Source organism: Equus caballus, chromosome 31, assembly GCF_041296265.1.
Source record: "Equus caballus isolate H_3958 breed thoroughbred chromosome 31, TB-T2T, whole genome shotgun sequence".
NCBI lineage: Eukaryota > Metazoa > Chordata > Mammalia > Perissodactyla > Equidae > Equus > Equus caballus.
Window position 1 is genome coordinate 4,357,788 of NC_091714.1, and position 26,870 is coordinate 4,384,657.

At 39.1% G+C, this 26,870-nt stretch overlaps 1 protein-coding gene across 7 annotated transcripts in view; it reads left to right on the forward strand.

Moving 5' to 3' along the window:
• The window catches only part of PDE10A (phosphodiesterase 10A), a 540,491-nt gene that overhangs the window by 427,420 nt on the left and 86,201 nt on the right, over nucleotides 1–26,870 (forward strand). For all 7 annotated transcript variants that reach the window (XM_070256511.1, XM_070256509.1, XM_023633143.2 and 4 more), the window contains one exon: nucleotides 21,490–21,518. In XM_070256511.1, the coding sequence (XP_070112612.1) occupies nucleotides 21,490–21,518 (29 nt within the window). The remainder of the gene's footprint in view (nucleotides 1–21,489; nucleotides 21,519–26,870) is intronic.

The following is a 26,870-nucleotide window of genomic DNA, read 5'->3' on the forward strand; positions in this document are numbered from 1 at the left end:
TGGGGATTCCTGATATATATCGATCAAAGCTTTATGAAAGGAAATTAGCACCTGGCTAGTAACCATTTATAGAAAGAACGAATGAGTGAATGTAGCAAAGTCTTTCACAGCTCATTAACATGAGTAGGCACATATTGATATCAAAATAGTGAAATAATCTTGACAAACAGTGGCTACTCTGCTCTCCTTGAGGCTCCCCCACCACCTCAACCCCCAAGACACAGCTGGACCTCCTGTCACAGGTTGGATTTCTTGGGAAGCTGGACTCTGAAATGGAGATTAGTGTGGGGGAGGTTTGTCAGGGAATTCTCATGGGATTCACGCCTGTGGAAGGGAAGAGGAAGGGAATGAAAGTGGGAAGGAAAGGAGACTGCTTGGCAGAGGGAGAAGTTAAGCTTTGGATAAATGTAGTTGTGAGGCTGGGGTGGCCCTTCAGGATTATCCTGAGAGGGCTGAGGGGTCTGGACCTCACTGGACCTTTGTAGCCCACTTTACTGAGGCGGTGGATAGGTGCCCCTGGAAGTGGATGTGCCCTTGAGTGAGGTGTCTTCCTTCAGGTGAGGCGGTCCTGGTGGAGCGCTGGGTTTTGTGCTGGCAGTGTTCCCAGGGAGAATAAATTCTTCATTACCCAGAGGGACCCATATAACACATCACAGCAACCACCACAGGAACCAAGTGTAAATAAGGTCAGAATGGTTCAGAATTCACATTTCAGCCAATCCTTAAGAAACTATCGCTTGCTAAGTTTTGGTTTCATTTCAAAAAAAATTTGTGCAATTATCTGAAAAGTCTTTAAAAATACTCCTCCTGTCTCCAACTGCCTATCTTTGTGAGGTCAGGCTTTCTTCATATACTTCACCCAAAATAACATATCACAAAACAATTGAAATGCAGAAGCAAATTAGAGAAACTGGCTTTTTCAATTAAGCCAGACTTTAAAAAGATTTATAACAATTTAAAATAATGCCCCTCTTCCCAATAATTTTGTTTGTTTGTTTTGGAAAATAGTTATTTTTCATAAAAATATGTGTGTGTGTGCATGCTATATGTAATGGAATTCTTATTCATATTATTTTAAAATTAATAAATACACGTTTAAAAATGCCTCAGTTTTTATTTCTATTATAGCAAATATCAATACTTATTTAAATAAAAGCTCTCTGGGGTCTTCATTAAGAGTGCAGAGGAATATGAGATTAAAAAATTGGAGAACTACCTCAATGTAAGAATCTTCCAGATCTCCAATAGCTGGCTTTTAATGAAAGACTAAAATCTTCTAAGAAATTCTGTTCTGAAAGAGAATTGTGAATACTCTACACAAGTACTTTATGCAGGAGAGTTCTTCATAATGTATACATTCATCTCATTTTTTCAATTCTATAATATGGCAGCATCTTAATATTTTCTGATATTGTCGGGCATGTAAAATATGATATGTTTGTCTTACTGAAAGCTAGGAATTTTCATTAATTAAAAGCCAGTTCAGTATATCATGACATTTTTATTTGCTCACAAATTCATTAACATTTCCATCTTGACTGACACATTTGAATTTGACATGTTAGAAACAAATCTAAAAAGTGTATGTGAATAGGTAAAAGGAGAAGTAACATTTGGAAAAAGTATTGTACTTTTAAAAAGCATATAAGCCCTAACATTTGTTTTCATAAAACATGAAAAAATCACTATGCAATCACTATCCAATTAGTATCAATCATAGGACTGGAAGTATTGTATATTCATTTACTGCCTTTTTGTGAAAATATACTGGCCTATAAAGTAGTTAATATGCTTCTTACAAGACTTACTCCTATAAATGACCTGCCTCTCATGAAATTGTGGGGTTTTTTTTTCAATTTTTTAAATAGCGGTGAAATACATTTGATATGAAATTAACCATCTTAGTGATTTTTTTTTTTAAATATTGGCACCTGAGCTAACATTTGTTGCCAGTCTTTTTTTTGCCTTCTTCTTCTCTCCAAAGCCTCCCAGTACATAGTTGTATATTCTAGTTGTAGGTCCTTTTGGTTGTGCTATGTGGGACACCGCCCCGGCATGGCCTGATGAGCGGTGCCGAGTCTGCACCCAGGATCCGAACCAGCGAAACACTGGGTCACCGAAACAGAGCGCACGAATTTAACCACTCGGCCACGGGGCCGGCCTCTAAGAAACCACCATTCTACTTTCTATCTCTGTCATTTTGGCTACTCTAAGTACCTCATATAAGTAGAATCATGCTGTATTTGTCCTTTTGTGCCTGGCTTGTTTAGCTTAGCACAGTGTCCTCAAGGGTTCATTCATGTTGTAACACGTCAGAACTGCCTTCCTTTTTAAGGCTGAATAGTATTCCCTGTATGCATTGACCACATCACATTTTGCTTATCCATTCGTCCCTTGATGAACACTTGGATTGTTAGAGTAAGGTTACTGTGAACGTGGTATACAAATAGATTTCTAGTTTGAAAAGCTGTCACAAACAGTTTGGGGCTTTTAAAAAGTGCGCCATGTTTATAATTTAAAATATTCAGGTCCTTTTTCTTTATACACTGAATGATTGGTCTCAAAATAATCTTGCAGCTTAACTGGTACGACAATACTCTCTGAAAATGTTCTGTTGCGTAAGACAGGATGAAGTGAATTACGAAAGCCAAGAGAGTGACATTTTATCATATTTTTGTTTCTTATTTACAGTTTCACCCAGTTTCTTTGGAGGAGATTCCTCCCTTCCATGAGTCAGACAATCTTCTGATAGGTCAGTTTCAACTTTTTCAGTTTCTTCCGACATAAACAGTGCAGCTCTAGGTTGAGAGAAGGAGTTTATTAAGCTTCCCCTTTTAAGGACAATGATCAATCCTTAAAAATAAGAAAATATACTATAAATAAATTTTGTTTTAGGAAAAATAGATAAAATATTAACTTTTAGATAATAATAGTTTTAAATAAAGTGTACTTTTTATATTTCTTACGTAGGCACAAAGAAGTCTTGGGGTTTCAAAATATTTGTTGGATGTTAATGAAGTTGCAGATACTTTAACAGATGTAACTAAAGAGAGCAGCTCTTTAAGAGAGCACTATGGAAGTATTGAGAACTTGAGTTCACCCCTGAAAACTCACGTATTTGTAACCTAAACCTACGACCTTAAAAGGTCTTAGAAAATATTAGAATACAAAGGATGCATTCTATGAATTATGAGAACCTCGTAGCTTGTGAAACATCCACTGCAAACTTGTGAGAAAATGAGAAATAGGCAAATCACATCTTAGTATTATTATGGAAATAGTTTTTACCTGTAATCCCCCTAAATTGGTCTCTGGGAGCCCAGAGGTCTCGGAACCCCATGTTGACAATTGCTGCTGCAGAGTAAAAATGATGAGTTTGAATGCAAAGTTGGACTTCCAGCTATGGCTGAATGAAGAAAGTAAAGTAGCATATCCTCTGCCCAAAAAGCAATTATAAAGTGGAGAATAATGGACAAAAGCAGCCATTTTAGTGTCTGAATATCAATCAAAGGCACACAACAATCCGAGAGGCATTTATGATCCAGAAGCTGTGAGCTTCAGGTAAGAACTGTGGGCATTTGTGGTGTTATGGCCTGCAGCTGCTTCCATTAGCCCCTGTCCCCTAGATGGTTGGTGCGGAGGTTCTGACAACTTCTCTGCTGCAGTTGAACGAGCTCACTCAACTTGGAGTGGTGGGCAACCCTCTTTCTCTCCATCCAATGGCATTTTGGGGGCCACTGAGTAGGGGAGTGTTGGCCAGTAGCCCGGCTGTACCAGCTTGGGATTTCAGTCAAGACTGAAGCAAACCTGTTCCTGGCTGAGGACATGCACACGTGTGGTGGAGACTGGAGAAGCTGATTGTAAAATGCAAAGGACCGAGAAGAACCATAATTTTGAAAACGAAGTTCAATATTGAGGACTTGCATTGCTTGATTTCAAACTTTCTATACAAACACAATATTTCAGACCCTTTGTATTCCTGCCGCAAAGATAGGCATGTAGATCAAGGCAACAGAATTCAGAATCCAGAAACAGATCTCTTCGCGATCAATTGATTTTCAACAAAGGTGGTAAAACAACTCATTGGGAGAAAGGATAGTTGTTATAAACAATTGGATATCCATGTGCAAAAAAAAGTGACTATATACCCTTTCCTTACATCATAAACTAGGATTAATTTAATATGGGTCATATACCTAACTGTAAGAGCTAAAATTCTGAAATTTCTAGTAAAAGATACAAAAAAAAATTCATGATTTTGGGTGGGGCAAGAGTTACTTCGTATAATACCTAAAGCGTGATCCATAAAATTTTTAAAAATTAGTAAATTGAACTTTATTAAAGACTTCTATCCAGTATATATAAAGAATTCTTAAATTCAATAAGAAAATAAACAACCTACATTAGAAACAGGCAACAGATTTTAATCTTCATTATTCCAAAGAAGATATACAAATGACTAATAAAGACTGCTCAGCATCATTAGTTAGTAGGGAAATGCAATAAAATACTATTCTGCAGTCACTGAAACAAGTATAATAAAGCAGATAGACAATATCAAGTATTGGTGAGGATGTGGATAAACTGAAACCTTTATGATTTGCTTTTGGGAAAATAAACTGGCATAAGTACTTTGAAAAACAATTTGTTAATTTCTTAAAAGGTTAAACTCACCATCTTACTCATCAGACTTACTCCTAAGAATCTATCTGAGAGAAAGGAAAACATGGCCACACCAAAGACGTGCATACAAGTGTTCACAGGAGCATTACTCAGAATAGCACCGAACTGGAAACAATTAAAATGTCCATGAGCTGGTAAATGGATAAAAAAAAAAAGTCGTGTATCCACATAATGCAACAAATAAATTTGACAATAAAAAGAAATGGTGTGCTGATATATGTTCCAACATGGATGAACCTCAGTAACATTTCGCTAAGTGAAAGAAGCCAGATGCAGTCAATTGCATATTGTATGATTCCATTTATATGCAATGTCCAGAGAGGCAAATCTGTGAAGACGGAAAGCACATCACTGAGGTGGTTGGGGTATGGGTGGGAGCAGGGATTAAATGTAAATGGGCATAAGGCAGCTTTCTGGGGTGATGGGAGCGTTCTAAACTGGATAGTTGTGATGGTTTCACACCTCTGTAAATTTACTGAAATCATTGAATTGTGTACTTACCATGGGTGAATTTTATGGTATATAAATTAGACTTCAGTAAAGCTGTTAGTGAAAAAAATATTGCAGCACATCTCTTAGAGTGGCTAAAATTAGACACACTGGCCATACCAAGTGTTGCAGAGGATGTGGAGGAACTGGACTCTCCCACAGGCCCTGAGGGAACGTAGAACGGTATAACCACTTTGGAGAACAGCTTGGCAGTTTCCTGAAAGTTAAACATACTTCGGTCATATGACCCAGCCATTCTCCTCCTAGGTATTTACTGAAGACAAAGGAAAGTCTCTATCTGGGCAAAACCTCGTACGTGGATGGTCATTCTATCCTTGTTTATAATAGCCCTAAACTGGAAACAACTCATGACCATCAAGAAGTGAGTGGATAAGCAAACGGTGGTAATAATTTTCCTGCAATAAAAAGAATAAGTTATTGACACAGGTAACGTTGTGGAAAAATCTCAAAATGATTATGCTGAGTCAAAGAGGCTAGATAAAAAAACAGGGCTGTACACGATACTGTTCTATTTATATAAAACTCTACAAAATGCAGTTATCCACAGTGACAACAGCAAATCAGTGGCTACTTGGAGATGGGGTTTGGGAAGGATTACAAAGGGTCCGTGGAAACCTTTGGGGTGATTTATGTCTTCATTATTTAATTGTGGTGTTAGCTTCATGTGTTTGTGCATATGTCCAAACTTATCTATTTGTTCATTGTAAATAAGTGCAGCTTAGTGTGTGTCAATTATATGTTAATAAAACTTTTAAAAAATATAATTAATGGCCTTTTTGGGACTGGCCCCGTGGCCGAGTGGTTAAGTCTGTGCGCTCCGCTGCAGGCGGCCCAGTGTTTCGTTGGTTTGAATCCTGGGCGCGGACATGGCACTGCTCATCAAACCACGCTGAGGCAGCGTCCCACATGCTACAACTAGAAGGACCCACAACGAAGAATATACAACTATGTACTGGGGGGCTTTGGGGAGAAAAAGGAAAAAATAAAATCTTTAAAAAAAAAAATTGTTTAAAAAAATATAAGTAATGGCCTTTTTAAATACTACTTTCTAATTTGAGAAAGATCTCTTCCTTACTTCGAGGCTTTATATAGATGTAGTCTTTGAAATAATTATTCCAGTGGTTGGTTTTAATATATATCTTCTTTTTTGAGGTGGTTTATTTGCACTAAAGGAAACATTGTTTCATCTTAGATGACATTTTGCGCATAGCCCAGAATTTGTTGATGAGATAATTCTCAAATTTGTGTAAGATTTTCAAAGCATTTTTTTTAAGGGACCAAAAGAATTTAAAATACTTGTAGTACCCTAGAAGACCCTAAAATAATAGGACCTATTAGTAGAACTTGCTAGTTCCCTAGAAATATGTAATTAAATGTTTAACTGAAAAGAGAAGTAGGAAGGAAAAAGAAAAAAGCAACTGAAAATCATTCAACTGTGATTATATACTTCTTGAGCGTCATTATTTTCTTTTTCATGGTATTACATCTCAATCCAAAATGTCCTCGAGGTTAACCGTTTCCTACAGAAATTTTGTTCCATGAACAGTATTGGCTGTTTTTGTATGTTGCTTTCACTATAGGATTGGAAGCCTAATGGTCAGAAACCCACTTAAGCAGTGAGGTGACCCCACACAGGGAATAGATTGGGAGCATTCCTCCTCCACACTGGTTGGGTTGAAAAGACACGTGCTGGGGCCTCAGCAGTCCAGTCAGTGACAGGGATCAGGGCAGATCTGGCAGGAGATGGATGGAACCCTACTAAATGCAGAATGTCCTGAATAGACATGTTGAACCTGGGCTCGGTATAGGGGGACACTGATGCCTGTAGTGTCTGTCTTCCAGTGGATCGTAATAGTAGGAATCTAACGACTCATGCGTATAAGGGGGAAGTGGACATTAATTTACAAATTCTGTGTCAAGTCAGTTTTAATCCTCAGCACATTCGTAAGGGATCAGAAGTCAGGAAGCTTTGGCTATCGGTTTCCAACATCCTTCCTCTACCCACTGTACCACTGTGCCTTCTCAGTGAAGGAAGCAGAGGCATTGGCTTCCAGGGGAACTCGTCTATCCAAGCAGAGCAGCTTGCCTCGGCTGCAGGAACCACATGAGCAGGATCCAGTCTCTCTGCAAACCTCCAGCCCAGACTGGGAGCTTGTGAGAGTTCCTCCTCTGCCTGCCTGGGCTCTAGCCAAGCACTTGGAGATGTGGGACAAAATTTCAACCCTAGCATGAGACGGAAATGCTAGCTAGGGAAACGGAGAGAAAGTTGTAAGGCAGTAGGGGTAGCAGATGGTTTCAGCCAACCAGACTCATCTCAGGAGCACCAAAGGGTGATCAGCAGCAGCATAGATTCTTGACCTCTGCTCCCAAAGGAGCGAAGGCTGCTGGTAGCCCCTGAACTGATGATCACTGGTTAGAAAAAATCAGAATAGAGGCTCAGCTTCCGGGACTAAGGCACCAGACAGTGCTGTAACTTTTTCCTTTGAGGGAACATTCAGTATTTGTAAGGTAGGGAAAACATTGAAGTCATTCATACCAGACTATTTGTCACGGCATCACTTGTAGAGAGAAAAGACTGAAATCAACCTGTGTCCATCAATAGGGAATATTGAGTAAACTGTGGTCCAGTTATTTATGGAATGTTGTGCATGTATTGGAAAGATGGAGTTCGGTCTCTTGTCTGGAGGGAATCCAGGACATTCTAAGTGGCAAATGTAAGCTGTAGTGTAGTGTGTATAGCTGAATGCCATTTTAGCGGGAAAAAACAAGCATACTTATATGGTATGATTATGTTTGCATGAAAATGAAAAAAAAGCTAGAAGAGGATGCTTCCCGGAGCGTTAGCGTTGGCTACCATGAGGGAGGTTGGGAAGTGGGAGCAGTAAGATTAATCCTGTTCTCACCATATATTTTGGTATTTGTTTTATTGGCTGTAATGCTTGTTACTTTTAGAATATTTGAAGACGAACTTTATAAAAGATTTTTTTTAGAGTTCAGAATTTAAAATGGTTTTTATACCAGCCATCTTTTGAATGGAACCAATTAGAAAATCAAGCTGGAGTTCATGTAACTCCTCTGAAATCATACGCAGAATTTGCGAACGTACCATCATTTTCCTCAGAGAAGGTCCCTGCTTTTCCTTAAAGGACTTTAGGCCTCCCAGATAGTTATAAATATTTCTTAGAGAAGATGTGAGCTGAATCCTTTCGCGAACCTACGTTGTAAGACTTGGGTTTAGAGCATGACACTGTAGGTGTGATGGGGAGGAGAGGTGAGGTTGGCTGTGCCCAGCCTGGGTCAGAGTCCCTCCAGGTGTTCACAGCCTGGCTCCCATCCAGCTCCGTCCTTGGTTTTCCAGGGGACCCACCTAGTTCTCTCAGTGTGTCTGTACCTGTCCCCAGTCCATATGAGTAGATTCACTGTGGGGAAAACACCTGTGCTTGTCCTGTGGGGAGAGCAGAGGTTTTGATCCCTTCAGAGGCTCTCTCTGATGGCTGCAGATCAGGGGACTGTGTTCTTGCACAGGGAGGTTTTATCCTGTCCTTGAACAGCTGGCTTCTTTGATTTCTTTGCAGACGTTAGATCCTTGGGTCTCCAGTCTTGTACTTCAAAACTGAACCATCTGTGACTGCAGCCCTGCTGGAACCCTGTCCCTTCGCTTCTTCAAATCCCTGAAATGACATTGCCTTTTATCTGGAGCTCCCACCATCCTTACCCTTTTAACACTTGCGCTCGCTCCAGTATCTCCTTGGATGTGACCTCTTTTGGTCCCTGAATACTGTCTGTAAACTGGACTACATCTCCCGTTTTTATGGTCAGACTGGGTTTGGGAAGGGCAACTGCACTCCTGCCCAGGTTTCTCCGTAGCCCAAGGAAGTTGCTTTTTGCCACCCCTCTGCACGGGGTTCCCACACACCAGGGGGTAAGTGCAGGTGTCGGGAATGTCCTAGTCACTTGCCAGGAGCAAGGCTTATGTGGCAGTGCGAACACATAGCCAAGGAGTATGGTGACCCAGGTGACAGTCTGGACCAGCAGTAATAGGAGAGACTCTAGTATTGATAGATTAATTTTATTCAACAAATAAGTGAGGAGCAACTAGCCCATGTCTAAGCAGGAAGCCAGACACGGGAGGTGGAGCACTGAACAATAGATGCAGCCATTTGTCTTGCAGAGCTTAATTTATTTTAGCCGAGAAAGAGATTCTTTAACATGTAGACAGATGGAGCAATGGGGAGCAAGGAGGGGCATCATGTGGAAATCTGGGTGGGCACTGGGCTCAGGCTGGTTTTTCAGTGGGTTGTCAGGTTTTGGTTTCATGAGATTGGATGACATGTTCTCTGAGGTATCCTTTAGCCCTGAAATTTTACATTTTGTGGATTAAAATTTTTAAATGGAAAATTTCCACCTGTATATAAGATATTATTAATTTAAACCAGACGTCCTGATAAGAAAAGGCTGTGCCTTTAAAACATTTAAAAAAGCAACAGTGATGTCAATTGAAACCAGTGGTCTAGGACTTAAATTTATTACCATGAGTGACATACACAGATATACATAGGCGCGCATGCAAGATTGTTTCTTTTGGCATCGTGTGTGATACTGGAACCTTTCTGAGTGTGTATGTGTGTGTGTGTGATAAATCAAATAATATAATTTGGGCAATGGAATATTACATAGTATACATACAACGTAGCATAATTTATGTAATGTGGCTATGTCGGATAATCATAGAACAGTTATGTTACACCTGTATTTACTCATATATAAAGATGTTAATAAATGTTTAGTTTATAAGGAACAACTTGATTATAGTTTGTATATAATGACACTCTTTTATGAAATGAGAATTATGTTTACATACATATTTAGTCTTAGAAAAAAATATAGAAGGAGAGAGACACCTAAAATTTCAAGGATGTTTAACACTGATTTTTGTGTGGTATTGAATGATTTAAAGTTGTTTGCATTTATTTATGTTTTCTAGTTTTTCTACCCTTTACATGTTTATATAATAAAAACAAAATAATAAAAGTTCACATTTATGAACATGACTGAAAGCATTTAGAATATTATGGCTTGATTTCTTCAGATATTTGCAATGTATTCTTCACAATTTTATAGATAGAAAAATCGTCTATTTGCCCAGAAAAGGTTGTTTGAACCATTTCAAATAGATGTTGAACTTATTGGACTATAGAAACATAATTTTCCTCGTTAACTTTTTCTTTTACTTTAATTTATGTTATGTTTTCTTTTGTTGTATTTCTTATTTTCAGAAATAATTTATGTGCGTGGACCTTTTTGCTATGAACGTTCAAGTCACTGAATCTCTTAGCATTATTATGACAGATCTATAAGGAAATAGAATTTATTTTTACAAGGATTATAAAAGTAAACATAGTTTAAACAACTTTTGAAACTTCTTACCCCACACATATTGGGTTGACGAGGCAGAAATGATCAAAGAAAGGCTATGTCTGGGGAAGGAGAACATTTGTCACTCTGGAGAGCACCTGAGACAACTGGGCCATGTACGAGCAGAAACAGTTGGATTGGGAGAGTTCCTGGTTTCTTGCCTTAAATGTGTTTGAAGGGTGCATCTTGACCTTGCTAACAATTGCTCATGGATTTTCCACTGCCATTGCCGTTATGATGATGGTCTGTGTTCGGAAGACTTTGTGCTTCCACGGTCTAGTAACCAGGTATTTCTCCATTGTCCTTTTGTCCTGCAAACCACTGTGGGCCATAGAGTTCTCTTCGTGCATTCATTCAGTAGTCATTTTCAAGCATCTGCTGTCACCTGGGAGATGGGATGATGCCCCAGGGATGCTCATGTGCCACCGTATCTTTTAAGAAGCCTTGGATGCTATAGGTCACTCTAGAGTAACATAAGATAGACAGAAACTGTCTAAATTGCCATTTCAAGTAAATTGAGATATATGAGATATTTTCCTTTTGTTAAAAGCATAGTTTAGTCCACTGATCTATATTTAATTTCTCCTATTTGCCTAAGGATTTAACGGTTGAAGATCGCTGGAAGATTCAAAAGAAATAGTGAATAAATATTGAATAAATTTTCATAATTATCAGCAGCAAATTTATTTACCCTATTTATACCCATAGATAGATATGATCAAGTAGTTATTATATAGCCAATCATTCATTTAACAGATATTTACTGAACTGTCTACTTTGCATCAGAAACAGTTCTAGACACTCAAGATAGAGAATTCTACAAGGGAAATTTTCACCCTCCTTGAACTTTCACAGTAGTGTAGGTAGAGGGAAGACAGACAAAAACGTAATAAATTAGCACATTATATATCATGTTTGAGGTCATAAGTAGCATGGAAGAAACAAAAGCCAGCGTAAAGGACACATGAGAAGTAGGGAGAGGATGCTGTGATTTTTGACGGGCATTCACAGGCATAGAGCTCACATAGACTAAGATGGAACTACTTAGGCAGATGACACTTTTGTATATAGGAAATCCCAGTGAAGATTATTTTAGAACTAAAATAGAAACACATTTAAGTATGTGCGATAAGAAATGAAAAAGGGAAAATGCTAAAATTTTAACCCAAGGGAAACATTTGGGGAGTTGAAACTTGTGCACCCAGAATTTATGGAAATCGTGTTGTAAATCCAGCCTGAGGATTTAAAACCTGGTTATCTAGGCCAGGTGCCTCATACCTGAAGTCACGTGTACTTACTTTATTTGCATATATTTCATCTTGAAGATTGTTCTCAGAACTATGATTGGGAATCTTCTTTTTTCTTTTTAATCGTGGCATAAAATGAAAAGGAAAGTAACAGGAGATAGAATCACATCGACAGTGGTTTTTGTACTGCCTTCCAGAAATATTTGAATTACATGTTTTTTAACAATTTAAATCTATAGTAAAATAACAGGAATACTTAAATCTTCCAAATTTTAATCTGCTGGAGACCACCAAGAGATTAACTTTGTGCTGCTGGTTCAACTCATTTTTATGCAGGACTCGGATAAAACTTGTAGTGACCCATCTGTATATTTGTCGGAACTTCTTATAAATGTGTCAGATTAGTAAAGTTTTGGCTCTGCTCTCGTCTTTTTGAAGAAAGTTAGTTCCGTGCATATTTAATCACAAGAACATATGCAAGAGTTGGCTTACTGTTTATCTGGATGCTTCTTATTGTAGGAATTTGTATTTATATTTGTCATGTGTTTAGTGATTCAACTTTGAAAGAAAATTTGTAAATATTATCTCTTTTAAGCTTCTGAGTCATTTTAATCAAGAGTCTTTTGAATTTGTAAGGCAGTACATAAAACAAACAAAAGAACGACAAACCTCCCAGAGCAGTATTTTATCTTTTGTATCTTGTTATCTACGTGAACCATTATGGGTTCCCCCCAAAATTTCCAGAAATAAATCTGATTCTGAGATTGATGTAAGACTACACATGTTCTCCATAACATCTGTTTCAAAATTTTGTGTTATTCAAACAGCTTCTTCATTCTCTTTATTGCCTTTATATAATTAGTTTTGTAATAATTTTTAAATTTGATAGCAAATTTTTGCTAATAAAACACATATCAGTTAGGGTTTGGTTATAAATAATAGAAACCAATCTAAGCTAGTTTAAACATAAAGAAATGTATTGGGTGACTTACAAATCATTGGAAGGGCTAGAGCAGTCAACTCCAGGTGGAATGACCAAAAAAACTTTCAGGCTGCAGAATTTCCCTTTCACGGCTGGGACCGGTAAAGCTGCTCCCTTGGCTCCAGGATGCCCAGGGAGGCAGGAATCTGGAGGCTGTAGATCCGTTCTATCTCTGCTTTGATGCTCCCCAGAAAAAGGAACCTCACACCCTACCTTTCCTCCCACTTAACTCAGTTCTGAACTCAAGCTCACATTGTAGTATGTCTGATTCAGTGCAAGGAAATCTGACAATGTAGTTTTTAGCTTCCAGCTGGTGCAGAACCAGAAGGAGGTCTCAAAGGAGGTTGCAAATGATATTGAAGGAATTACTATGTCTCTGGTTAGATTTTTCTTAATGTATTTAATCTGTTGGGTTATTCTGTATAAGATTTTATTTGGAAATTTAAAAACTTGCCCAGTTGGAAAAAGTTTGCAAAGTACTGATGAAACTCCAAAATGTAGCTCTCGATATTCAGTATCCGAAAGTGTAGATCTTCTGATAACAAGTGAATGGGTCTGCCTGTCTATAAGCAGGTTGATTTGAAACCCAAAAGCCTGTTGTCGGGGCTCCATCCTTGCTCCGGAACCATAGCCAATTTGTTTAGAGACCTCAAGTTTATTGGCCCAGGATCTTAGTAGAGATGAAGAATATTCCATCATTTATCTCAGGTATATAATGCTGTAGTATATTTTTAAATCCTAGATATTTAATACTATAGCTATGTTTGGTTAATTTTTTATAGTGTTAGTAGAAAGACATGATACTGTTCATCTATACGGCATTTTAGTTTAAGGATATGACCTCTTGTCTCTGTTTAGTGGTTATCTTCCGAAATTTTTCAAAATAATATTCCAAAAAATTGTTTCTCCTTGGGCTATACACATTCTACCAATCTCTACTTGGTAGGATTCTGGAATTATTCTGCTATCAGTTGTTTTATCAATTTCCAGAGAACCACAGACACAATGTTTTTGAATTCAGCAGTCTTTTGCAAATAGGTGTTTAATTCACTTTTATAATTGATTATAACTAATGGATACGAAAGAATAATGAATTTCGTGACAATATTTTAGCCTTTTTTTGTGAAAGTGCACCAGCAAGATGGACTTGGATGTGCAAAAGAACATGTAATTTTATCTTCTTTATCTGAGCTCATCCTGCTCATGGATTGCATTTCGTATTGAGAGAAGAAGATATAGAATCTTAGCAATTAAGGGTCTCAGTTACTTCTACTTTAAAATTTACTTTCTTGGCATGAATTTGGTCTCTTTTGGATGCTTGATATTTTGCATACTTATTTGTAGATAAATACCTAGGACAAGGATTTCTGAAGGTGCCAAACTATTTTCCAAAGTGACTGTGTAAGAGTTCCCATCTTCCCCAGCTTCTTCCTAACCCTCCTTTCTTCATCCTACAGTTGGGCACGTAGGGAAAATTAGCAAACATCATGGTATTGATGGTGAACAGCCTTTGGCTTTTTAACACCCATCCTCTGGGTTTCTTTGTTTTATTCCTTTGGGTGGTACCCATAATAAATAGAAATGTTCAATATGTTCAATAAAAATGTACATATTCTGAGATAATAAGTAATTCTCTGACCTAAGAATACTTCACGCAGGGCCGTCCTCACTCCCCTGTGGTCAACTGTGCCCTCCCCTGCTAAGACCCCCTTGCTCCCGTTGGCCTGAGCAGACTGTGTTCCTGAGGCTTTTTTCCTTTGTTGGTCTGTCAGCTGGTCTGGAGCAGAAAGAGAACCACTCACAATCTTCACCTTCCTGCATATGTTAAGGATTTTTTTTTTTTTAAATAAAGTCAGCTCTTTAGAAGTCTCATTGTTTTCAGCGTACACAGAAACTAACTAGAGAGCCAGTAGTCTAAATGTCCTCTATCTACCACACTTGACATGCTGCAGAATCGGTGGAGGGAACATGAAGCAACTTCATAGAAAAATAATAAAGCCTTTAATTTCTCCTTTGAGCAGTTTTGGAGCAGAAGTTCAAAGACGTACAAATTAAGTTAGTAGTAATTAGGTTCTATCAGACACAACAGGAAGAAAAACACATTTTCAAAAGTGAAGTGAAAGATTTGCAGACAACCAGAAACTTGTGCAATACATTTTCCAACTCATTTATTATTAATACTGTGACTGTGATTCAAAATGATACGATTGAGGCAGTGAAACTTAAACCTTTTTTCTGAGTTCTTAGTGTTTATCATCTGTTTGGTGCCAAGATCATCTACTATTTTCAGTTTTGAGTTAGGGTCTCTGATAGCCAAATTTCAAGGAACGTTGTGTGCTTCAGAGAATCTTGGGAATCTGGAGGTGAACAATACATTCTGGATTTTTTTTTTGCATCCTCAGAAAACTCCCAGACCATATTGACTTTGATGCCCTTCTCTGTTTATCAGTTTTATCAATAGGATAGGAAAGCTTTGGAATTCTCCTTTCCCCACATCCTAAATGTTGGAGTGAAAATAAAAAATACTAAACAGATGTATATGTATTTTTTGCGTGTGAGGAAGATTAGCCTTGAGCTAACATCTGCCGCCAGTCCTCCTTTTTTTCCTGAGGAAGACTGGCCCTGAGCTAACACCCATGCCCATCTTCCTCTACTTTCTATGTGAGACGCCTGCCACAGCATGGCTTGATAAGCAGTGCATCGGTACGCACCTAGGATTTGAACTGGTGAACCCTGGGCCACCAAAGCAGAACGTGTGAACTTCACCACTGCGCCACCAGGCAGGCCCCTTAAAGATATTTTTTTAAAGGCACAAAACGTTTTAAGAGTTCTAGGAAGGCTCAGTAATTTTTTATTCATAATAAATTCTAAAATTTCTCAGCTGTTTCTGAATATCACTTGAAACTATGAATTTTGGAAGACTGTTGAATATGTAATTTCCCCTGTTCAGACGGTGACTACTTCCTCAAATGTTGACAGTTTACATTTAATTAGTTCAGTTTCTTCTGTTGGAAGGATAGAATTGTTTATGTATTTCAACAGCTTGTCTAGTATCAACTGAGAAATCAATATCAACTCAAGAAAATAATTCCTTGTATTAGCCTAACTAGGATAGATGTTGCTCAGGTTTCTGAAGGGGAACTTTGAAGTTAGTTACATTTGCTCCTGAGCACGATGCCAATCCAGAAAATGATTAGGACATACAGAGATTACACTCACAGAGTCAACACAATTCTAGGTCATGTAAAGGTTACTAAGTTCAATAATTTAACATATGGAAAAGAAGAAAAACGTATTAAGTGATTGTATTATGATACCTTTCTTGAACTTTCCTTCTACGGCCTTGATAAGTGAAAGTCCCTGAAATGTGCTATTTTCTGTTAACTCCAAGAGAGAAACTAAATCATCTTATTATACAGTACTTACCTATTATACATGTTCATAATTCTTGTGTCTGCAAAATAAAATATAAGGAAGAGATTTTGTAAATTATTACATTTTATATGTATCGATGAACACCTGCAATTCACACTATGCCTTTTTAAGCCATCATTTTTCATTTATAGAACCGGAAAGCTTGATGGGCTCTCACTAGAAATGGTCTCATTCTGTTCGTATAGAATTAAGTCCAGAGGAATAGACTATAAGTAGTATGTGCTAGAAAATGTCATTCTACAAGTAACTGAAAAATCAATGTAATCTTTCAGGGAAAAAATAATAGCTTTTCCTGTTTTATGACAGCTTGTGAATATATATATCCTTTCCCCCCCTTTTTTTTTCTGACCAAGCATATCCCAAGTATATAGTTCCTTGTACCTTCCAGTTATTGAGTGATTTGTGGTTTATTTCGTGTTTCCTCATCAGTAACTCTGCAAAGTAGAGGGTGTGTTGGCAGAAACCAATTAACTTGGTACTGCATTCTTGATTACACGGCTCATGTTCTTCCATAAATGCCTAGCTTTTAATGTTAGAAAATTCAAGAAAGAAAACAAAAACGAAGTGATTTGGGAAGTGTATTTAATAGTTAGGCTGAGAGATTTTCAACCACTAGCAGAACTAATAATCTTCTAGTGTTTTACCACTCTGCTGCTGTCTGAAGAAAAAAATACTCTGTGTGCAAAAGCATCATCATCTATTTTTTAGTCATTCAAGAATCATTTTTTGGAATGCCATTTTTTTTCAGTAATGTAAATGAAATAGTAGATGTGGTCTTTTGTCTCCAAGAACTTCTATCCAGGTAAGAGGTCATTCACATGAATCTAGTTATCGACAGAAGGCAGACTATAACTAACGCCCAGTTGAATGGGGAGAAACAAAACTGAAATTTATTGAGCGTCCACTCTGTGCAAGTACTTTGTGTATATTAACTCAGTGAGTTAATCCTAACACCGTCTGCCATGACCTCATTTTACGAATATGAGGTCACCAAGTTTGGAAAGGTCGAGAAACCCATGTGTGGCTTCTAAGCGAAGCTGAGATTTGAAAACAGATCTGGTCGGACTCCAGGCCCATCTTCTTTTTTTCCGTAGCACTCTGCTTTCCTAACAGCAAAGGAGTGCCTAAGAATTCTGAGGAAAGAGAGATAGCGGACCTGTTGCTTTCCAGAGGGCCTCTTGGACAAAACACACATTGAGCTGAGTCTTGAAAAACTTCAGGATTTGGAAAGGAGGAGGAGCTAACTTCGGCAAGAGCAGCCGGCACACTTGTGTCTCAGGGTCTTTGCTCAGGCGGCTCCGTCTGCTGGAATGTGCTTCCCTTAGGAAGTGGCTATTACAGTTCAGCTTCTCCAGGAGACCTACACTAACCACTCTTTTAGCCTGTTGCCTGTCCCCAACCTCCTCCCCCACTGCTTTCTGATCCTTCTTAACCTGCTCTACTGTGTTTCCCATCTCAAAGCACTTCCAGCTGCCAACTTGCCGCATAACTTAGTTATTTGTCATGGTTATGGACCATCTCCTGCCTTTAGAATAAAGCCTCCTGAGGGTAGGGATTATCATCCTTTTTTGTTCTCTGATATGTTATAAGCATCTACAGAGGTGTCACGCGCTTCGCCCTCAATAAATGTTTGTTGTTTGGAGGTATGACGATTTTGAGTCGAATAAGCAAAATGTATTGGGGGTTCTGCTGTTGTGAACATTTTTGTTGCAATTTGATGCTCATGAATGATTCAAAATCTGGTATCCATGGCAATTTTCCTCCTTTTCCACGATCCCTTCCCCTTTTGTTTTAAAGCGAGCTTTGTTGCTGAACCATGGGAAATGCCAATCCAGCAGTTAGGTCATGAGTGCATATTGGGAGTGTACAGACATGGTCCAGAATCATGGGTCTCTAGAAGGAGGCCTCCTAAGTCATGAGTTTTCTTTTTTGTGTGTGAGGAAGACTGGCCCTGAGCTAACATCTGTTGCCAATTTTCTTTTTGCTTGAGGAAGACAGTCGCTGAGCTAACATCTGTACCAATCTTCCTCTCTTTTGTTTGTGGGATGCCACCACAGCGTGGCTTGATGAGCAGTGCGTAGGTCCTCACGGGGATCTGAACCTGCGCACCCCTGGGTCACCAAAGCAGGGTTCACGAAGTTAACCACTATGCCACCAGGCCGGCCCCTAAGTTCTGGGTTCTTAACCTGGAATTCTTAGATGATGTTTTTCAGAATCAAATTACGTTGTCAAGATGTTGTTTCAGTTCAGACTGATAAGGTGGCAAAATAAGTCAGACACTTTGCCCAAAGTAATATGGCAAATGAGTGCAGATCTGGTCTTTAAACCGTAGTCCATTTTGCCTCTTGTATACCCTTCTATAGTGCCCCTCCACTGCAGAGAGAAATTAAATGAACTATCTTCGACATGCTTAAATTTCCCTTGGGCAATAGAGTTCAAATAAATGAAAGTTCCTAATATAGGAAATAGGAAGCAGAGTTCCCTTCTCCTAGCAAATTTCACTGTGTTAATTAATTTCCTCAGCTAAAATACCATGTGGCTTAAATATAATAGACTTGACATTCATTTAACAAAAATTGTGGGGCTGGCCCCGTGGCCGAGTGGTTAAGATCGTGCACTCCGCTGCGGCGGCCCAGGGTTCGGGTCCTGGGTGCGGACATGGCACTGCTTGTCAGGTCACGTTGAGGCGGCGTCCCACGTCCCACAACTAGAAGGACCCACAACTAAGGTGTACAACTATGAACGGGGGAGGCGGGGTTGGGGAGATAAAGCAGGAAAAAAAAAAAAAGATTGGCAACAGTTGTTAGCTCAGGTGCCAATCTTTAGAAAAAAAATTGCTTGACTTTCATGTTGGAGGAAGAGAGAGCGTACATTTCTGAATCAGCATGCACAGTGAGAAATCCAGAAATCAGCTCTAGGTAAAATTTTTCTTTCAAATACATCAAGCTGCCCATAGAGTGAAAAATAGTTGATTTTTATACATATGTACTATAGAGTATCTCATGCACACTCAAGTTTGAGAAGTACCAAGCAAAACTAAAGTGACATTTATTGGGGCCAGCCCACTGGCATAGTGGTTAAGTTCATGCCCTGTGCTTCAGCGGCTGGGGGTTTGCAGGTTCAGATCCTGGGCATGGACCTAGCACTGCTCATGAAGCCATGCTGTGGCAGTGTCCTACTTAAAGGAGAGGAAGATTGGCACAGATGTTAGCTCACTGCAAATCTTCCTTAAGCAAAAAGATTGGCAACAATGTTTGCTCAGGGCCAATCTTCCTCACCAAAAAAAAAAGAAAAGGTAACATTTATTTACAGATGTCTGGACATGCACACTATTCTTCCCTTGAACTAACTTTCAGAACTTAGTGATGTCTGCTGGATAGTGGAAGGTTCCAGTGTTACGGCTTGGCAACTCCATGCCGTCCTAGTAGAAAACCTGTTTGTACAACTGCTACTTTTCATCAAGTGCCTTTTAATCCGCTTCGAATTTTGAAACGATGTTCATTGATTTCTTAGATAAAAACTTAAGAAAATTAAAAACCTATATGAGCCTTTGTAAGTTTAGAAGCTGTTTGTAAATTTGTTCTAATGATTATATCAGAGACCCATCTTCAGAGAGGTTCAGGAGAGAACAAGGGGTCAGGACGTGAAGGGCAGAGGAAAAATTTCTGCAATGTGACATCATTATAGAAGATAAAATCAATGTTTTTCCTACAACATGCTTGCATTCTTAGGGCAATCAGATGCAATACTCAAGCCATTTTGCAGCAATTACAAGAAAATATGTAAGCAAGTATGTATTAATACAATAATCCAAAAATTAGGTACTGTTTATTGAATACCTGCTATCTGATCGTCTCAAGCTTGGTAATTTTTAAAAGGCTCCCAGGCAAAGTCAGTGTGCAACCAGTGTTGAAATCTGGTTTCCTTTGATTCTGAGCATCTAAGGGGCATGATAGATAGACTGTTTTTGAAAGACAGACTTGGTGGGTGAGAGTGCGTGTGTGTGTGTGTGTGTGTGTGTGTGTGTGTGTGTGTGTGTAGGCATGATGGGCAGATACTGGATTCAGGGACCAGCTTGGAGGCTACTGCTTGGTAAATGACTTGGGACTTGTCTTGGTGTTATCTGTGGAAACGGGTGGTAAGCAGTAAATCAGAGAAAGATTAGAAAAAGGAGGAAACAACAGGACTCAGCAGTTCAGTTAATAAGGATGTTGAAGGAGAAAGGATCCCCACAACCTTGTGTGAACCCACGGGACATGTTTTTGTCAGTGTCAAGAGAAAGTAGGCCATGCTTTGGAGGAACACGGAATACGTTAGATTGGGGGCATGTTAAGTGTGCTCTAATGGTGGTAGTTAGGGTTTGATTGCTAAATGAGACACAAGACAGCAACAGCATTCAATTAAAGGCTGCCTCCCACTGAGGGGTCTGGCGAGGCTGGCTCCAGTCTCTCTTCCTTGGTAAGGGCCACATAAATGCACTTTCTCTGGGTCAGAACCAGTGACCTGGGCGTGGGACACTCAGAACCGGTGGTCCTACAGTGGAGTCTTGGCTAGTTTGTTGCTTGTACCATGTCGGTCACTCAGGCATATTCTTGCCATGTAGCCAGCCCCAAGGGGAGAGCCCTTCAGAGGGTCTCACCTAGACCAGGTGCATTCCATCAGTTCATTTGACCAATGAACAATGCTGACAGGCTGGTCCAAACTGCCTCTCGGCTCCTGGGACCCATGGTCCAAAGCAGCACTCCTAATAGATGTGTTTCATGCCTTGACCAGGGTCCCACAGGTTCATGTCTTATTCCAGCCAATTAGAAATGCTGAAATTAACCCTCACAGCACAAGTGTTAATGGTCATTTGAGATCTTCCTGTGGGTTGTGTCATTGAGAATGTTGCAAATGTTACAAAGCCTTTTCTAAATACATATATTTGAATAAACTACAGTGCAGCCATATTTGCAGACACTACTTAAGAAGGTAATCTTGAAAATGACTAGCAAGTTGTTGCGGCATTTCATTTCCTCTCCAAAATTAACATGTGTGTCTAACTATAAATTTATGTTTAACCTTTATAGATTTTTAAAGCCAAATTCTTAGATTTTGTAAGAGGAAGCATTGTGAAAGAGCCTTCTAGTTTACTGAGAGTGAACGAATGTCCTGTATCTCAGAACCTACTCAGAGTTTCTAATTGTGTTTTTTCCTCCTCCCTTCTCAATCCCCCAGATGAATCAGCTCCTAAGGAAGTCAGCAGGGTAAGTAATATGAATAGAATTTCTACTACCACAATATGGGGAATAAATCCTTTAGTACATTTTCTCATTGCTATCATAGGTTCAAGTATTAGCAAAAATGGTGAAAAAACCTGAGAGCCTTCTTCAAAGTATCGCTCATTAATATGGAATAAAGTCACTGTAGAGAGAGGTTGCAAATTGGAGAAACTGGAGGCCTCAAGACCAAGCACAGCTAACAGATGCATGGTGTTTGGTGTACATATGCTTATGGGGTTTTCTGAACGAGCTGCCAACATTTAGAAATTTAGAGACACATATTAAGATTGGATTTCTGGCTTCTCTTGAAAAACTATAAGATAAGGCAGCACCAACACAGCATTCCCACATGGCAGCGGTCTGCTCGGGCCAGGTCACAGGAGCCACCTGCATCAGGTCCTCCACTTAATTGGCTTTCCGCCAGTGTGTTACCTGGCTAACCCTGCCGTTGAGTGTATGCACCTTCTTTTTGGAAGAACAAAAAGGTGACTACTCGTGTGTTGAAGACGTGGCATTCCTCAGTAATTTTAGAAATATTAAATGCACTGTTTTCATGTCCAACATTTAGAAATTTAGAGACACATATTAAGATGGGATTTCTGGCTTCTCCTGAAAAACTAAAAGATCCAATACCAAGTTAAAGTGGTATTAACTTTGAGACACTTGAAAGCTTATGGGGGACGAGCAATGAAAGCATTTAGCCTGCTGTGTTTAGTACTACAAAATTATAATTATAATTAATTACCTATGAAAAGTATCTTAATTGTACATCCTGCACACAGATAAAGACCATAAGCATGTATTAAATATTGAAAATAATCAGTTTGAGTTGCATCTGTTGCAACCTTCCGTAAGAGGCCACTCTTTATCATAAGATGTAAACTGAAGTATTGTTAATAGGATCCGGTATACAAATCTGTTCCTTTATTTTTGATCTTCTGAAAAAGGAATCTCTGAAATGACCAGGGCCTTGCCTGGAGACTGAAGAGAGTTCCCTCTGTCCATAGCAACCTAACAGAATTTTAAGGTTTCTGTAAATCCCAAGGTTTTTTCTGGGTACCTTTACTGTTCACTTCACATTTGTAGAGCTCACAGAAAGTCCCCATGTCTGGATGCTTCAAGGTGTGTCAAGGGGTGGAGGGATCAGCCTGGAACTTTTGCAGCTGCTAGGAGCAGCAGACAAAGCTAAGAAGAAATGCTTGAGGGTAAAAAGGGAATTCTCATAGTGGACTTGGGCAGAGCCAGACTGTGTGGGGGTGTTGATATTGGCAAAGCCACAATCTCAAGTCTCTGAAATAGTACCATGCATTTTATGAATCAAGGACAGTAGGGAGAAAACTACAATTTTCTCATCAATATTTCTTTTTTTAAATTTATTTTAAATTTTTTTTTTTTTTTTTGAGGAAGATTAGCCCTGAGCTAACTACTGTCAGTCCTCCTCTTTTTTGCTGAGGAATCCTGGCCCTGAACTAACATCGTGCCCATCTACCTCTACTTTATACGTGGGACACCTACCACAGCATGGCGTGCCAAGCGGTGCCATGTCCACACCTGGGATGCGAACCGGCCAACCCCGGGCCACCGAGAATCGGAACGTGCGAACTTAACCGCTGCACCACCGGGCCGGCCCCTCTTTTTTTATTTTAACGCAGACCAACTGGTTCACAGGGAATGCCTAACCTCAATTTAACCTTTACAGCCCCGAGAAGATTTTAGACCTTGTTGTTGTTTTTGAGAGAGGTGGAAAAAGGATGCCCAGAAGAGGTGGTTTCAATCAATCCACCTGTTTTCTTACGTCCTATTCTGTTGACAACCAGGATTAGAATTGTACTTCTGACACCTCATGTCAGCATATAAACTCTGTGCACCTATTTGCTGGAATACTCTCCTGTCACCTCCAGTGTCCCCAAATATAGAGATTTTGTACCATAGTGTCATCACTGATTTTGCTGTTGCATTCTACTCCTTCAGATATAAACTGGGTTACATTGGGGAGAATAATTGTATAGACAAAGAGTAGACTTTTTTATCGAATATATTTGTATATATTTTAGTTAAGCCAAATATCACAGCAAGACATCTTGGGTTCAGATAATGACATTGGCACATACTTGCTACTGTGCCAGTGCCTTCCTTCTGTGAGAAGAGATGCCATGTGTTCAGACAATCCCACATGCTAGCTTTAAGGCCGTTAGAAATGCTGGTACAATGACACGTAGTGGTTTTTCTTTGCCATTATTTTACAAGGCTCTCTTATTTTATGCCAAATTTGGAGAAAGTGCATCTCTAGTTTAATACTAAATTTATGAGTTGATAACCTAGAATATCATCAGTTGCCAGGATTTTTCAAGTAGTTTTTTCTGAATATACCCTATATCTTGATCAATGTCTATTTGACTGATACATGCTGCTCTGATACATGCTGCTCGTGAACCGTGCCTTCCTTGCTCCTATAAGACACTTTGAAACAGCTCTGTGTGTAGCATCCCCTTTGCGCTCTGATACATTGCAAGACCAGTGAGGGCAGCTGCTTTTTCTTTTATTTCCCAGAGTGTTAGGATGGGCTCAGGAAGAATATATACTAACCCCTTGGTTGCTATTTAGGACTTGAAAGCTTTTTAAAAAAGGCATTTGCAAAAGGGTCAGTGGCATCCTCTTTGCTACCCCCATTTTCTCTCTCTCTCTTTTTTTTTTTTGAGGAAGATTAGCCCTAAGCAAACATCTGTGCCCGTCTTCCTCTATTTTATGTGTAGAATGCCTGCCAGCATCATGGTTTGATAAGTGGTGCTGGGTCCATGCCCTGGATCCGAACTGGTGAACCCCGGGCTGCCAAAGCAGAGCGCTTGAACTTAACTGCTACACCATGGGGCCGGCCCCCTCATTCTCCTTTTATACCACTGTGCCCTTGAGGCCCACAGGATTCCTTAACTGTTTGTTGTGATTGCTCATTCTTAGTCATGCATCCCATGACAACCTTTTGGTCAATGACTGCATATATATTGTGGTCCCATAAGATTAGTACCATATAGCCTAGGTGTGTACTGGCTATACCATCTAGGTTTGTGTAAGTACACTCTGATATTCACACAATGACAAAATCGCCTTATGACACATTTCTCGGAATGTATCCCTGTCATTAAGTGACAAATGACTGTAGTTAGAATTTTTCTGCCTTTGGTGTTTGTGTGAAGTAAATGACCTTTATTTATAATTTATTTTCATCTAAAAATACCTAAGTCATTTTTGTTGGCTTTATCCTTAATATATAACGTTAAAAAAGGTTTGGTGCTTTCTTGTGAAGTTAAATATAAATTTAGTGGGTTTTTTAAATGAGGAAGGTGTGCCTTGAGCTAACATCTGTTGCCAATCTTCCTCTTTTTGCTTGAGGAAGATTGTCTCTGAGCTAATATCTCTGGCAATCTTCCTCTATTTTGTATGTGGGACGGTGCCGCAGCATGGCTTGATGAGCAGTATGTAGGTCTGTGCCAGGCATCCAAACCCTCGAACCCTGGGCTGCCGAAGTGGAGCATGCAAATTTAACCACTATGCCACCGGGCTAGCCATACATTTACTTTTTGACCCAGGAATTTCACTCTTACATATTTGCTAAAGACAATTGAAAACTTAGGTTCACAAAAAGACTTCTACAAGAATGTTCATAGCAGCTTTATTCTTAGCTCAAAGTTGGAAATATAAACATCCCGAATGTCCAAAAGTAATAGAACAGATAAATAATTTGTAGTATTTTCATACAACAGATGCCACCAGCAATGGAAAGGAAGGAATACTGAAACACACAGCAACATGGAGGGATCTCAATATTGAGCAAATAAACCCAAGTTCAAAACAGTACATGTTGTATGATTCCATTTACATAAAATTCTTAAAAATAGGCAAAACTAATGTATCATGGAAAAAAGTCAAAAACAGTGGTTTCTTGGGTGCAAGGATTGATTAAGAAGGACCAGGGGAGAGACTTTATAAAAGGATGAAATGTTCTGTCTTTCATTATTGTTATTATTGCTGGGATATTTATTATTTACTTTAAGAATTGCACTTAAAAATGTTTCTATTTTTTTGACTAATAATTGTATGTATTTAAGGTGTAAATTTGATGATTTGATATATGTGTACATTATGAAATGATTACCACAGTTAAGCTAAATCAGCACATCCGTCACCGCACAGTTACTTTGTGTGTGTGTGTGGTGAGAATGCTGAAGATCTCCTGTCTTGGCAAATCTCAAGTATGCCATACGGCATTTTTAATTATAGGCACCATCCCGTATATTAGATCCCCAGAACGTTTTCTTCATATAACTGAAGTCTGTAATCTTTGACCAGTGTCTTCCCCCTTTCCCCCACTCTGCAGCCCCTTGCTGCAATCTACTTTCTAATTTTATGAATTTGACTTTTTTAGATTCCACATGTAAGTGAGACCTTTTACAGTATTTGTCCTTCTGTGTCTAGCTTATTTTACTTAGCATAGTGCCCTTCAGGTTCATCTGTGTTGCCACAAATAGCAGAGTTTCCTCCTTTTTTAGAGTTGAATAGTATTCCAGTGTGTGTGTATGTGTGTGTGTGTGTATGTGTGTGTGCGTTTTGTTTATCCATCCATCTGTCAACGGACACTTATCTTGTTTCCACGTTTTGGCTATTGTAAATGATGCTACAGTGAACATGGGATTCCAGATCTCTCTTCAAAATAGCGATTTCGTTTCCTTTGGATGTGTACCCAGCAATGGGATTACTGCATCAAATGCTAGTTCTATTTTCAACTTTTTGAGGAATCTCCATGCTGTTTAGCACAGAGGCTGGATCAATTTACATTCTCACCAACAATGTTCACGGGTTCCCTGTTTTCCCACATCCTCACTAACACTCATCTCTTGTCTTTTTGATACTAGCCATTCTAACAGGTATGAGGTGATATTTCGTTGTGGTTTTGATTTGCATTTCCCTGATGATTAGTGACATGGAGCACCTCTTCATATACCTGTTGGCCATCTGTACGTCTTCCTTGGAAAAATGTCTGTTTAGAACCTTTGCTCATTTTTCAATCGGGTTATTTGCTTTTTTTTGCTATTAAGTTGTAGTTCTTTATATATTTTGGATATTAACCCTTTATTGAATATGTGGTTTGCAAATATTTTCTCCCATTCTGTGGGCTGCCTTTTCATTTTGTTGATGGTTTCCTTGGCTCTACAGAAACTTTTAGCCGGATGTAGTCTCTGCTCCCCAGATCATTCTGGTTGTAGCTTCAGTTGTGTCCATCATGCTCACAACTCCCACCTTGTCTCCAGATATTATGTGTTGCCACTTGGGCCCTGCTGTGCC